The sequence below is a fragment of the Nymphaea colorata genome, chromosome 9 (genome assembly GCF_008831285.2).
Source record: "Nymphaea colorata isolate Beijing-Zhang1983 chromosome 9, ASM883128v2, whole genome shotgun sequence".
NCBI classification, from domain to species: Eukaryota; Viridiplantae; Streptophyta; class Magnoliopsida; order Nymphaeales; family Nymphaeaceae; genus Nymphaea; species Nymphaea colorata.
The window spans coordinates 19357508-19369856 of record NC_045146.1 but is presented as its reverse complement, the minus strand read 5'-3'; the positions used below and the strand labels follow the sequence as shown (position 1 = coordinate 19369856).

At 38.5% G+C, this 12349-nt stretch overlaps 1 protein-coding gene across 5 annotated transcripts in view; it reads left to right on the top strand.

The window, feature by feature from the left end:
* Nucleotides 1–12349, top strand: part of LOC116261494 (serine/threonine-protein kinase ATM) — a 145682-nt gene that overhangs the window by 75309 nt on the left and 58024 nt on the right. For all 5 annotated transcript variants that reach the window (XR_007574323.1, XR_004174299.2, XM_031640278.2 and 2 more), the window contains 4 exons: nucleotides 2892–3009; nucleotides 3101–3224; nucleotides 10239–10382; nucleotides 11957–12064. Coding sequence is in view for 3 of the 5 variants with exons in the window: in XM_031640278.2 (XP_031496138.1) it covers nucleotides 2892–3009; nucleotides 3101–3224; nucleotides 10239–10382; nucleotides 11957–12064 (494 nt within the window). In the remaining 2 variants the exon portion in view is untranslated. The remainder of the gene's footprint in view (nucleotides 1–2891; nucleotides 3010–3100; nucleotides 3225–10238; nucleotides 10383–11956; nucleotides 12065–12349) is intronic.

Genomic DNA, 12349 nt, shown 5'->3' with positions numbered 1-12349 from the left:
ATCTGGTCATCTCCCACACAGCAACAACCTCATGTATAGAACATCAGTAGTCAGCAAAAAAACAAATCCAGAGATTTGGTTCAAGGACAACAATATGATTTAAAAGAAAGAGGAAATCTGTATCAAATATGATACCAATGTGATCTGGCCTGAACTTCTTCAACAGCGGTAACCAAGAAATTTCTGATACAGTCCCTTGCAGTCTTCCACGTGCCAGATCTGAAAAAAATATAAACCCCTTGCAGCTACTCTTTCACGTGCCTGAAAAAAAATATATTCCACAGCAACTCCCACGCGCAACTTCCACGTAGTTGCTTATGCTCCACTACATCCACGTTGGGGACCTAATCACACATACCTCTCACGTGTGATTAGGTTCCCCTTCCACGCTGCTCCACTATTTTCCGATCAGCAGAGAGAAGAGAGAAAGGAAGGGTAGAAAAAAATAGGAAAGATGGGAGAGAGAGAATAGGAGAAGAGGTCACCGAAAAATCACGTCAATGGTCGCCGGAGAAGGATGGAGATCGCTGGCTCTGATACCATGTTACAGCCGGAAGTCTTTTGAGGGAAAAAACTTGTTCCATCACTAACCCTAATATCCATAATAAAGAGATTAGGGTAGAAAGGAGATTTACAAATTACATCAACCAAAAATAGGGAAATGTTTAAAGAGACCTTGTAACTATTAAATATTACAAAGAACCACCTAGAAATGTGACCAGAGTGCCTAGAATGGTGGATTTCAAGTTTTCAACATGCCCATAGCTAGCTTCACATACAAAAAAACCTTGAACCAGTAATGACAAGATACAGGAGTATAAATCCTGGAGGTTTTTTAATATCTTTGATATAGGACTCTTTTCAAGTTCCTTCACACATTTGGGGTGTTACAATCCACTCCTTTTAAAGATCATGTGTCCGTACTTGTAGGGCTGCAGGTTTGAGCAATAACTGTAATGACCCAATGCCAAGCTTCTTTCATTTCCTCCCAAAAAGGCTAAGAGGTTGTTTGGATGACATTCTCAAAAACTTGGTTTTCCTACAACCTGGTTTGTTAAAATTTGGTTTTTAAATGAGTTTTTAAACCTGGTTTGCTTGTTTGGATGACCAGGCAAAAACCAAGTTTTCACTTTTCAAAACCTGGCTTGTGTTTGGATGACAAAAAAATGAGTTTTTGAGGATACTTGTAAGAAAAAAAAAAGTTTATACAGTTATATTATAGCTATAACATTAAGAGCATTCTCAAATATAAATCGAATTATCTAGAGTCTTAACAAATTGGACAGCCTTACACCATGTTATCTTGTCTTACCAAACTGAGTTTTGGATGAAAAATCAGGGGGGGAGGGGGGGAGGTTGGTCCAGGTTTTTCATCACCATATCAAAACTTAGTTTTGTGAAAACTGGGTTCGCAAAAAACCCAGTTTTCATGTCATCCAATCACCAACAAAACTTGGTTTTGGGCGTGTCATCCAAACAGCCCCTAAGAATTTATACAACCAGTAGTAGGGCATAAAGGCTTATGTGCCCATCAAAGAATCTCAATCTCATCAGTGTGGGAGTGTCCTTAAATCCTCTTACAAGGTTAATGACCTGTATTCAACTATTCATGGGATTGGGATTCCTTGAGGAGTTTATAAACCTTGATGTTTTAACCTTGTTAGTTTGTGGCATTTTTAGGTTTTAACTAAAGCAGGCTATGAGGTAGGTGCAATTTGTTGGTGATACTTGGTTAAATTTGGCTAGTTCTTCTAATTGGTGTCAAGACCAAGTTCAACGCTTCGACCTGAGGTCTACTACATGCAGACTTGTGTTTCTTAAGGGTAGATGAACTCTAACACTTCATACATGGGAAGGGACTTGAGAATAATCCTGATTTGAAGATTTTAAGTTCTTAGGGGGTTTATATACTTGTATGTCCTACTATAGGGGTGTATATACTTATATGTTATACTACTGGTTATCCTAGACTCCTAGTTTGTAGGATTTTTTTTTTTAAATTTTTTAATAATGCAAAGTGAAGCTAGCTATGGGGCTGATTAAGAGTTGTAATTAAGCAATTGAGTCTGTTTTGGATTGGATCATTGCAGTTGATATGATAACTGAGTTTAATTTTTGGACCTGAAGACCAATGCAAGATGACAGTGCATGTTCTTTAAGGGGGTGATTGCAACACACCACATGAGATGCTTGAGGAGTTACACTAGGGTGCTCTACTATCAGTTGTCTTGTTCCAAAGCCTTTTTGGGCTCAAACCAAAGTTGGCTACAGGGTGGGTTAAGATCCGCCACATTAGACACTTGGATGAGTTTGAGCTTGATCGTTATGGAGACAACATCCTTATAGTTGGTTTCACTAAGGGGGCGTTTGACTTACTTGGAATCAGTGGAATTCTAGAGTCATTATTCTCATTCTTTAAAAATGGAAATTGTATTATCAAAGAAAGAATTTTGATACTGGAATTATATGCTCATTCCAAAATCAAAATTCTAGAAACTGGAATTTTCATTCCAATTCCAGTTTGAGGTGGAAATTTGATTCTGGAATTTTGATTCCAGAATCAAATTTCTAAGACATCAAATGCCTCCTAATAAAAGGTCATGATCTTCAGCTGGTGGGTTTCTAACATGTGTGAATAACTAAGTTTCCCCTGCGATGGTCCAGGGCAATGCTTTCCTGCATCTGTTAGTGTAAGTTGTGAGCTTGTTACGTGCGTGGTGCATGTGCTGTGCTTGTGTGGGTGTAGATGTTTGTGAGTGTGTCTTAATTGTTTATCAAAAAAGGATCACAAAAACTGCCTGTATTGGCAATGTTAGAATTATTCTGGGTCTTTTCAAACATTTTGCTTTTGAGGAAATTTTAACAGGTTCTCTTTTTAAACTTTTACTTAGTAGAAGCAACTTCTTTGGATGAATCTTCCCTTTGGCAAACAAATGGCAAAACGTTCGAAAGATGGGTCTGCACACTTGTCTATTCGCTTATCCATCATACAAAAGATGTAACTTTGAGGTGACTTTTACTTGTTTGTTGTTTTTTTGGTTATCATTTTCATTTGTTACTGATTTTATTACTTTTCCCTGATGGTTTGCCCTCATTGCAGATTGTGCCAAAATGTTGTGCTGTTGAAGGCTGAAGTTGCTGAGCTTTTGTTTCCTGACGTGCTTGCAAGTCTTGCTATAAGAAAACATTCTAGTGCTGATCTTTGTGAGTTGATCTCTTTACAGGTAAGCCTCTGGATAATGGCGCCGTCAAATTGTATAAGTTGGGAGAGCTAAGACCATAGATTTTTAGGAGAATTACAGTAGTACAGATGAGATAATACTATAAGCATTTTATATAGATGTCACTTGGGCACACCTGGAAGGGCACCACACCCATGTCAACATGGCAGGCCATGGGTGCCAGTATGTGACACGGCTTGGTCGTGGAAAAATTATACCTTGTGTTTTTCGGGTCTATTCTCTGATACATGGGTGCGCCTGTGCACCTGAAGTGTCGGTGTCGACTCGCCTGGACATGGGTGTGGGTACGGACATGCCTCCGACACGGTCCCTGGTGGTGTCGGGTGCTGACAACGTACCCAAGGTCATATCCGACCTTTTCTGGACATGGTCAGCACTGATTGACTCCTCTTTTGTCCATTTTTTGGTACCTTTTTTCACTGACCGTCTCCTCTTTGACTTTTCTTTTTAGCCAACTGCTCCTCTGCTTTACCTTGTCCCTGCATTGTCTCATCTCCATCTTTCATGTCATTTTTTCCTTGCTTCTTTTCCCACTTTTCACTGGCCAATGATTTAAGTCCTTCCATTCTACAACACATTACAACTGCCGTGTTCTCTTTTCCACTTTCGTGACTGCTGCATACATGCTGTTATATATTGCTGTATCTGTAATTATATGTTCAATATACAACATAGAATTTATATATTCAATCCATTACAATGTAATTATATGCATTGTATTGGATTGTAATCTTAATGAATATATTTTTCTATATTGTGTACATAATGTATATATATATATAAAATATACGGCCAGCCGTATCTGCGTACCTGTGATTTTGAATTTTGTCTGCACCCGTAGCTTTAGCCACACCTGAACCTGCACTCGTACTCATTATAAGGTCTATTTGATATTTCTTGGTTAATAATTTATATTATTTTTTAAATTTTTGTACGCTGGGACCTAGAGGTACATTTAAGTCATCCTTTCAATCACTTTTTTGGAAATTTGAGTGTCTTTAGTGCTCATTTATTTGTAAATAATGTGAAAGTCTTCACTCTTTGTACATGGATCTTCTAATAGTAAACATCATTTGAAAGGAAATCTCTGCATGAATTCAAGTCATCTTATTGTTTCAGTTTTTTGAGACTTAAATGTCTTTTAGTGAAACTTCTGCCCTTTATAGTCTATACTATAGGTCGCCACACACAGAGAGAGAGAGAGAGAGAGAGAGAGAACTTCATGCATCTAACTAGTTTGTGTTTTGGAAGCTTATCCGAGGCCTGAGGGATTAAATACCAGTAAATGAGAGTACCTTGGGAATATATATATATATATATATATATATATATATATATATATATATATATCATTGTCACATATATCGTGTACAGGTATTATATGGCGAGAAATTTCTTGAGTATAATACGACAAAGTTGTATATCTCGGGATTCGGCACATTTTTGAAAAATTTAGAACATTTAACAAAAAAACACGAATAATACGCGTTTTTTTCACGTTTTTTTATTTTTTGGTATTTAAAAAAAACGCGTTTTTTTTCAAATAAGACGCGTTTTCTGTGACAATGAATATTATCTATTTCTATATATATGTGTGTGTGTGTGGGGGGGTGGGTGGGTGTGTTAGCCACCGCTAACAAGGGTCGTCCCTTTCCAAGAGAAACCTAGTAACGCACACACGGTCAGTCCTAATCCCGATTACGGTTCTCCCCTGCTAGAGGGCCAGACACTCAATATTCGTGATGATTCCCAACTCAGGCCCTTGGACCATATATATATAAGCACTACTGGATCACTCTCTAGGGGATCCGATCCAATCTTATACCTGATGCCTAACAATACTCCTTCCTTGAAGAACACCTTGTCCTCAAGGTGTAAAGAAAATGGTTGCTGATTGAGAAGAGCCTTCCGTTGAGCCATGAGATGCAGTCCAGGCCTCCACAGTGCATTGATTTCTTGATTAACTTGGTGAATTTCTTTATAAGCTCCTGCAGCAACTCCATCGCCCCCAAACAGAACTAGAAAACCTTTGATTCCATCAAGTTGACTGCAGGTTCTTCTACCCATCAGATTCGGGCCTGTCGCTGGGGGTTTTCTCATGGGCTGTTCTAAGACATCGGCCAAAATATGAACCCTGGTCTCCCTGATAATGTCTTGTGTCTGAGGTGGTTCCATACACATTGATTTAGATCTCGCAATTGCTTCCCCCGCCCCATTTCCTGGCAAGGAACCCTGTGCTGCTCCATTGAATGCCTTCAATAGGTCTGTGTTGAGGTCTCTTTGGTCACGGTGAGTAGAGATTGGAACCCGTGTTTGTTTTACAGATCTTCTCAAGCATATGACCAGGGTAGTCCATCATGGTACGGCCCACTGGAATGAATATGCAATATGGAAAAATCTTTTCCCCCCTCTACAACTTTAACAGCCGCTTCCATTCCTCCAATACTAATTGTGTAATTACCCTTTCTGGCACTGAGAAGAACGTCTTTGGTAAAAGGTAGTTCCATTGGGGCGACACCTTGAAATCAACTTCTAAGTGCTCGTTAGACGAGTTTGCTGTGACTGGTTGGAAATTGATCATCAACAAGGTGTGCCTCAGGAGATTAAGAAAGGTTCTCATTGTTGAGAAAACTTACTGTTTTGCATTTGAGGTTTTCTGTATTTTGGAATTTTAGTATTAGGTAGTTTTCTGAATTTTAAAGTTTTGTTGGACTCTTTATGTAAAGGGTTAAACATAACCCTAATCATTATTATTTAAAGGAAAGGGAGCAGCCGTAACAATTAAAAACTGCTCCTTACGCTCTTTCCTCCTCACGTTTTCTTCTTCTCCTTCTTCTCTACCTCTCTAAACAACATGGTATCAGAGCCAGGTTTCAGAAGTTGTGTGATGTTGTGTCCAAGTTTGAGTTTCATAGATCTCCTTTAGATCATTCATTGTTCATAAAAAGGACCTCAAGAGGTATGGTTGTTATGGTGATATATGTGGATGACATTATTTTAACTGGTGACAATGAACAAGAAATACAAGACACAAAGAAGTATCTCCAACAACACTTTGTTACTAAAGATCTTGGATCTTTACGTTACTTCTTGGGGATAGAAGTAGCACGAAGTAAAGAAGGTCTAGTCCTTTCCTAAAGAAAATATGTTCTTGATTTGCTACAAGAGACAGGTATGACTGGAACTAAACCGACATCTATTCCTATGAATTCTCGTATTCACTTATATGATGATAAATCTGAACCTGTTGATAGCAAATCATATCGGTCTCTGATTGGAAAGCTACTGTATGTAACGATTACTAGACCCGATATATCCTTTGCTGTGGGAAAACTAAGTCAGTTTATGGATAAGTCAAGAAAAGCTCATTGGGATGCAACTATGCTATTATTGAAATTTCTAAAAGGTTCTCCTGGAAAGGGTCTATTATTTAGAAGTAGTTCTTCACTTCAGATAGAAGCTTATTCTGATGCAGATTATGCAGGCTCTATTGATGACAGAAAGTCAACTACGGGATTTTGTATCTTTGTTGGTGGTAACTTAGTTTCTTGGAGAAGTAAAAAGCAAGCTGTTGTTGCTCGGTCAAGTGCAAAGTCAGAATACCGAGCCATGACCCAAACTGCCACTGAAATCACTTGGGTGAGAGCCATGCTAGAAGGTCTTGGAATATAGACAGAATTGGCTATAAAATGCAATGTGATAATAAAGCGGCCACTTATATAGCAAATAATCCGGTTTTCCACGAACAGACCAAGCATATCGAAGTTGATTGTCATTACACTAGAGACTTGGTTCAAGTAGGGATTATTTCTACTACATATATTGCTTCAGAAGATCAAACTGCAGATATATTTACCAAAGCTCTTCCTATATCTGATTTCATGAAATGTTGTAACAAGCTGAGCATGATAGACATCTATGCTCCAGCTTGAGGGGGAGTGTTGAGAAAACTTACTGTTTTGCATTTGAGGTTTTCTGTATTTTGGAATTTTAGTATTAGGCAGTTTTCTGAATTTTAAAGTTTTGTTGGACTCTTTATGTAAAGGGTTAAACATAACTCTAATCATTATTATTTAAAGGAAAGGGAGCAGCCGAAACAATTAAAAACTGCTCCTTACTCTCTTTCCTCCTCACGTTTTCTTCTTCTCCTTCTTCTCTACCTCTCTAAACAACACTCATCATTCCTGAAGGCTACACAATCTATTCACTTTTCTCTTTGGAAGACTCCATGACAATCTTGTCAGCAGATGCCTCTTTAACTCTTTGGAAATGCCTGAATTGTGATATATGCGCCTCTATCTGCTTTATTCTCCTTGGAACATGTGATCCTATCACAGCGAATGCACCATTTCTTTTCGGATTTATTAAAGACTTCAGTCTCATTCCCCTTCCGACAGATACAAGGCTTGTAACCATTCGGTCACCTACATTCCCCCTCTCCAATTCTGCCTGGATCATCTTGCAGTTAACACCACTGTCTCCCTTTCAGTAGCTGGATCAACAATGCCTATTAATTCCCTGTTCAAGCTACTGTGACAGCTACAAAGATCTTCAGGTGCAACCTTCCCTAAAAGCTTGAGGTATATTGATGCAACACTACTAGCAGGAATGTGTCTCTCCATCTTTTTGTCCACTAACAAGCAGGTTTTAGAAAAATGATAGCCAATTGTAGCATCTTTAGAGAGTTCATTCTGCCCCATTGGAATGACCTTGTCTCCCATAGTTCTAGCTACGTCTTTTTGTCCACCAACAAGCAGGTTTTAGAAAAATGATAGGCAATTGTAGCATCTTTCGAGAGTTCATTCTGCCCCATTGGAATGACCTTGTCTCCCATAGTTCTAGCTACGGTAAGATGGACTATAACAAGCCGTGGATTACCCATCTTCTCCAAGCTTGCTGCTCCAATCCTGCCCTCAATGAGATCGAGTCCGCTAGTTTTTCCTGGAAGTACTAACTCGGCAACCCTGTGTACTGCTATAATCGCAAGCCATCTTACTGTAGCTCTCTGTATGCCTACAAGGATTAGTGCACCAATCCACTTTGCTTGTTCTTGCTCATCTAATAGTCAACCCACCACCCTTTTTTTGAACTTACTTGAAACTATTGAAGACAAGAGTATAGATAGTCTGAATGGAAGGGCAATCACAAATTCATCTCCTTCCAAGAAAAAAGAATTGGCTTGTTTTCATATGCAATCTTGCCATTAACTTGCCAACATCAAGAGATGCTTCCGTAGGACTCCCACTCACTAGGCCGCCTGCAACATGCTGGTTAGTTGGTTGGAGACAAGTGACCTTTCTAAACCCCATGGTGTGAACGTCCTCTGTTGGCTTCTCGACAATTAACAAAGCATTCATCAACTCATGCGGTCCTTCAAGCCTATCCATGCCTGATAGCCATAGGGAATTTCTATAAGCAGTGATACTTATACTGTAATCCTTAGCGTCCCTCAGGTGGATCGTTTTGCCCTGGAGGGTGTGGTTGGTGAAGATGAGTCCCTTCAAACCTGTAAGACGCCTCCCTCTTACTCCTAAAAAAATGTCATTAAATATCTGGCGCAACTGCAATATCTTGTTGGTTTTAGGATGCTTGGCTCTGATAAGCAGTAACTCATTTTTTTGATTGTTTTAAAACCTGTCACTCCTTTTTTCTTGGTGCTGATGCTTTTTTGCTCTATTAGATTTCTCAAGCCTCTTTCTTTTCTTCAATACTGATTTCAAAAAGCCGTCTTTTTTTTCGTTCACTTATTCCTTGGTGAATTCCTTCTCAAGGTCGGTCAACATAGGGTGCTGCGGCTCACAACAGAGAAGAGGCTGTTGTGCTCTTGATTACTGGTATCACCATCTGCCTCTCCATCAAATAGGTGTAAGGTTTCTTTAACTTCAGTCATTTGATCACTGAGGAACTGATCTACCATACTAATCTCTAGCGGTGATGGAAGGTCAACAGTTTGCTGCTGCTTACCCATCGGGTTGAACAATCCCTCCAACAATTTCATAAGGGGACTGCTGCTTCACTTGTATGATAGGGTTTGGCGTCACTTGGGCCCAGCAAGGTCCAAGGAATTGTAGTCGACTTCCAACACTCTCTGAAACTACACCGAACCACCAATTGCCATTGCCCAGCCTTCAAAACTCTTCAACAAACTCCATCGGCAAGGACTCAATCCAATCTTATACCGGATGCCTAGCCATGTGCGTGGTTGCGTCTTCGCACCAAGGTTTTTGAAAATGCTCAGAGTTGGCATTCGTACCCTGTTCATGCTTGTACTCGCACCCTTGTGAAATACGTGCTCAGAGTTGGCATTCGCACCCTGTTCATGCGGTCTTCGCACCAAGGTTTTTGAAAATGCTCAGAGTTGGCATTCGTACCCTGTTCATGCTTGTACTCGCACCCTTGTGAAATACATGAATGTAGAAAAAAAGTCTGCTCTTAGATCCAAACCCAAAATCGATACAATAGCCTCCCCTAAATTGTGCACACTCTCGAATCTTAGAGTTGTAGATGACTTTCAAGAATGCAAACCTGTGCTTTTTTCTTCTTTTTCTGAGGTCAACTACTTGTTTTTTTTTTGTATGAACGCAATGGCATCCAATCTTTTTGCCTTTTACGGTTTTACCTGATGAAGCAGTGATCAATTTCAATATATTTTATTCGACCATGATGAATGAGATTTTGTATCACTTCAGATCTAGCAACGATTTTTTGATTGAAGAAAGATACAATAGCTCAAAATTGATTCTTCCATGGAGGTCACCTGTCTAATCTACAACTGTGTAAGAAATAATATCATGCAAGTCATTGCACAACCAAATTGTTCTGCACAAGAGTCCAAGTAGTACCCTTCTAGTATCTACAAATCCTTTTCACTGCATCCATATTCCTATCTGTGGTTCCTGCATAAAGAATAATTAACTATTGAGTGGTGATGTGGAATTTCTCCAGCATCAAGACACTGTCGAGTGACACAATTCTTCTGTTAATTGACATGTCCAGGTCCAAAATCATATCTTTGTTGAATCTAATCGCATGAGGAAATCAATTCAAGTTATGCTGGATGCAATGAATGAGCTTCGTTTGTTGTATGTAATGGAAAGAGCAGGAAAATTCTCACCTCAGAGCACAAGACTGAGCACAAAGGTCATTATTTGTCTAGAAGTTCCTTCCCTGTTATCACAGTGCTTCCTTTTTACTTATATATGTTTTTTCATTTAGATTTTCTGGCTTTACTGTGTTTATTTTCTTGGAACTGCTGCTTGTGGCACTTTGCTAATTGATACAACTATTTTAGCTTAAATTTGTCATTATCCAAGCCTGCTTTATTGTTCTCGTTGATTTGATCCTTGCTGCATATACAAATGTTGGTCTTAGTCACATCTGGATAAGAAAAATATAGGCTACATCTTGTTTTCTAGCTAGATCTTCAGGGCAGTTCCCAAAAGTTAAAAAGCTAAAACCATGTTGAGTGTAAGAAAAAGGAAAAGCTTAATGTTTTAAAGGAGTAAGTGTACAAATAATTGAAAATACAAGACAAGGTAAGTCATATTCTAATGATTTCAACTTAATACTTGTTGCACTAGTTAATATGAAGAAGGGAAGTGTGGAGAGAGAGAGAGAGAGAGGAAGAAAGTAACAGACTGCTTTTATTAACCCTAGTCCCAGAATTAGTGAGAAAAATTACAAATAGTCCACCATATTTCAAAAATGACGGAAACAATTTTAAGACAGCTTTCAAATGTTTAATCTGCCCTCAAACTTATGATTGTTTCTTTCATTATTCTCCTTCAAGCTGGACCATGATCATATCTATCATGCTCAGTATATTATAACTTGTGGAAACCAAACTGGCAATAAGCTTGGCGAATACATCTGCTACTTATCTTTAGATGCCACGTGACATGTAGTGATATTCCTGATTGCACCAGGTCTTATATACAGTGGAAATCTACATCAAATTGCTTTGTTCTTTCATGAAACACGGGTTATTGGGTAGTATAGGTCGCAACTTTATTGTCACACATTTTCACCATTGGATTTTGAGCACTTGTAAGTAAGCTAATATGCATCCTTTTAGCTGTTGTTTGGGCCATGTTCTGCATTCTAATTTGACACTCAACCTGGGCACCAAAGTTTGCCTTTTGTTCATCCATGTAACCAAGTTTCCCCAACAAATACACAAAATCTAATAGTAAAATTTTCTATTATTAGTGAATCTTGCATAATTGACATCAGAATAAACAATTATATTAAGAGAAGGGTTTCCTCTGAATAACCGTCCCTTTTCTTGGAGAAGACTTCAAATATATAAGAATCATCATAGCAGCTTTCCAATGCAGTTTGGTCGGTTTGTCTAAGAATTGACTAACTTTACTCACAAAAAAAGAAATATCAGGTATATTTAGTGTCCCACAAGTGATCGGAGACTTACTATCAGCCTAGGGTTATCATGCCAGGTCTCTTTTGATGAGTTTTGTTAATGTCAAGATGTTGAATGAAATTGAATTTGATCAGGCTAGATGTCTTGTTTTGCTCTTTTGTTTGAGCAACACCATTTTTTTTAATTGGATAAACAATAAAACTTAAGCTGTAATTTAAGTTTTCATCTCTGCACTCCAGAAGCAAAATGTTTATCTGATTTTTACTTTCTGAGAGAAGTAACTATAATTTCAGTAGTAACAGAGAAACTAATTCTGAAAAATCAATTCATGATGCAGGGTTCCAGGTCTTCATCTGGTCGTAATTCAAGGTCTCCTTTACTTGAGAACCATAGCCCCTCACTTTCATCTAGTGCAGAAGTCATATCATGCTTGTCATGGGATAAAGTATGTCTTATGCTTCCTGAAGTAGTAATGCGTTGTGCAAATGCTAGTATTATTATACATTTGGATAGCCTTGAGTTTCCATCTCACACTTTTTAAATGATTAATCTTATTAGTGTCATTTCTTCCGATTGCTAAGACTGGTAGACAGTATCTGCTGGAGTGTTTAATTAAAATGTCATCTCGTCCAGTCTTTTATTTGTTGTGCTTTGATGATGTAAGCATTAAAAACAGCAGTGAATGTTCTTAATCATAGACAACATTGCAAGGTTTCCATGCTAACAGTTC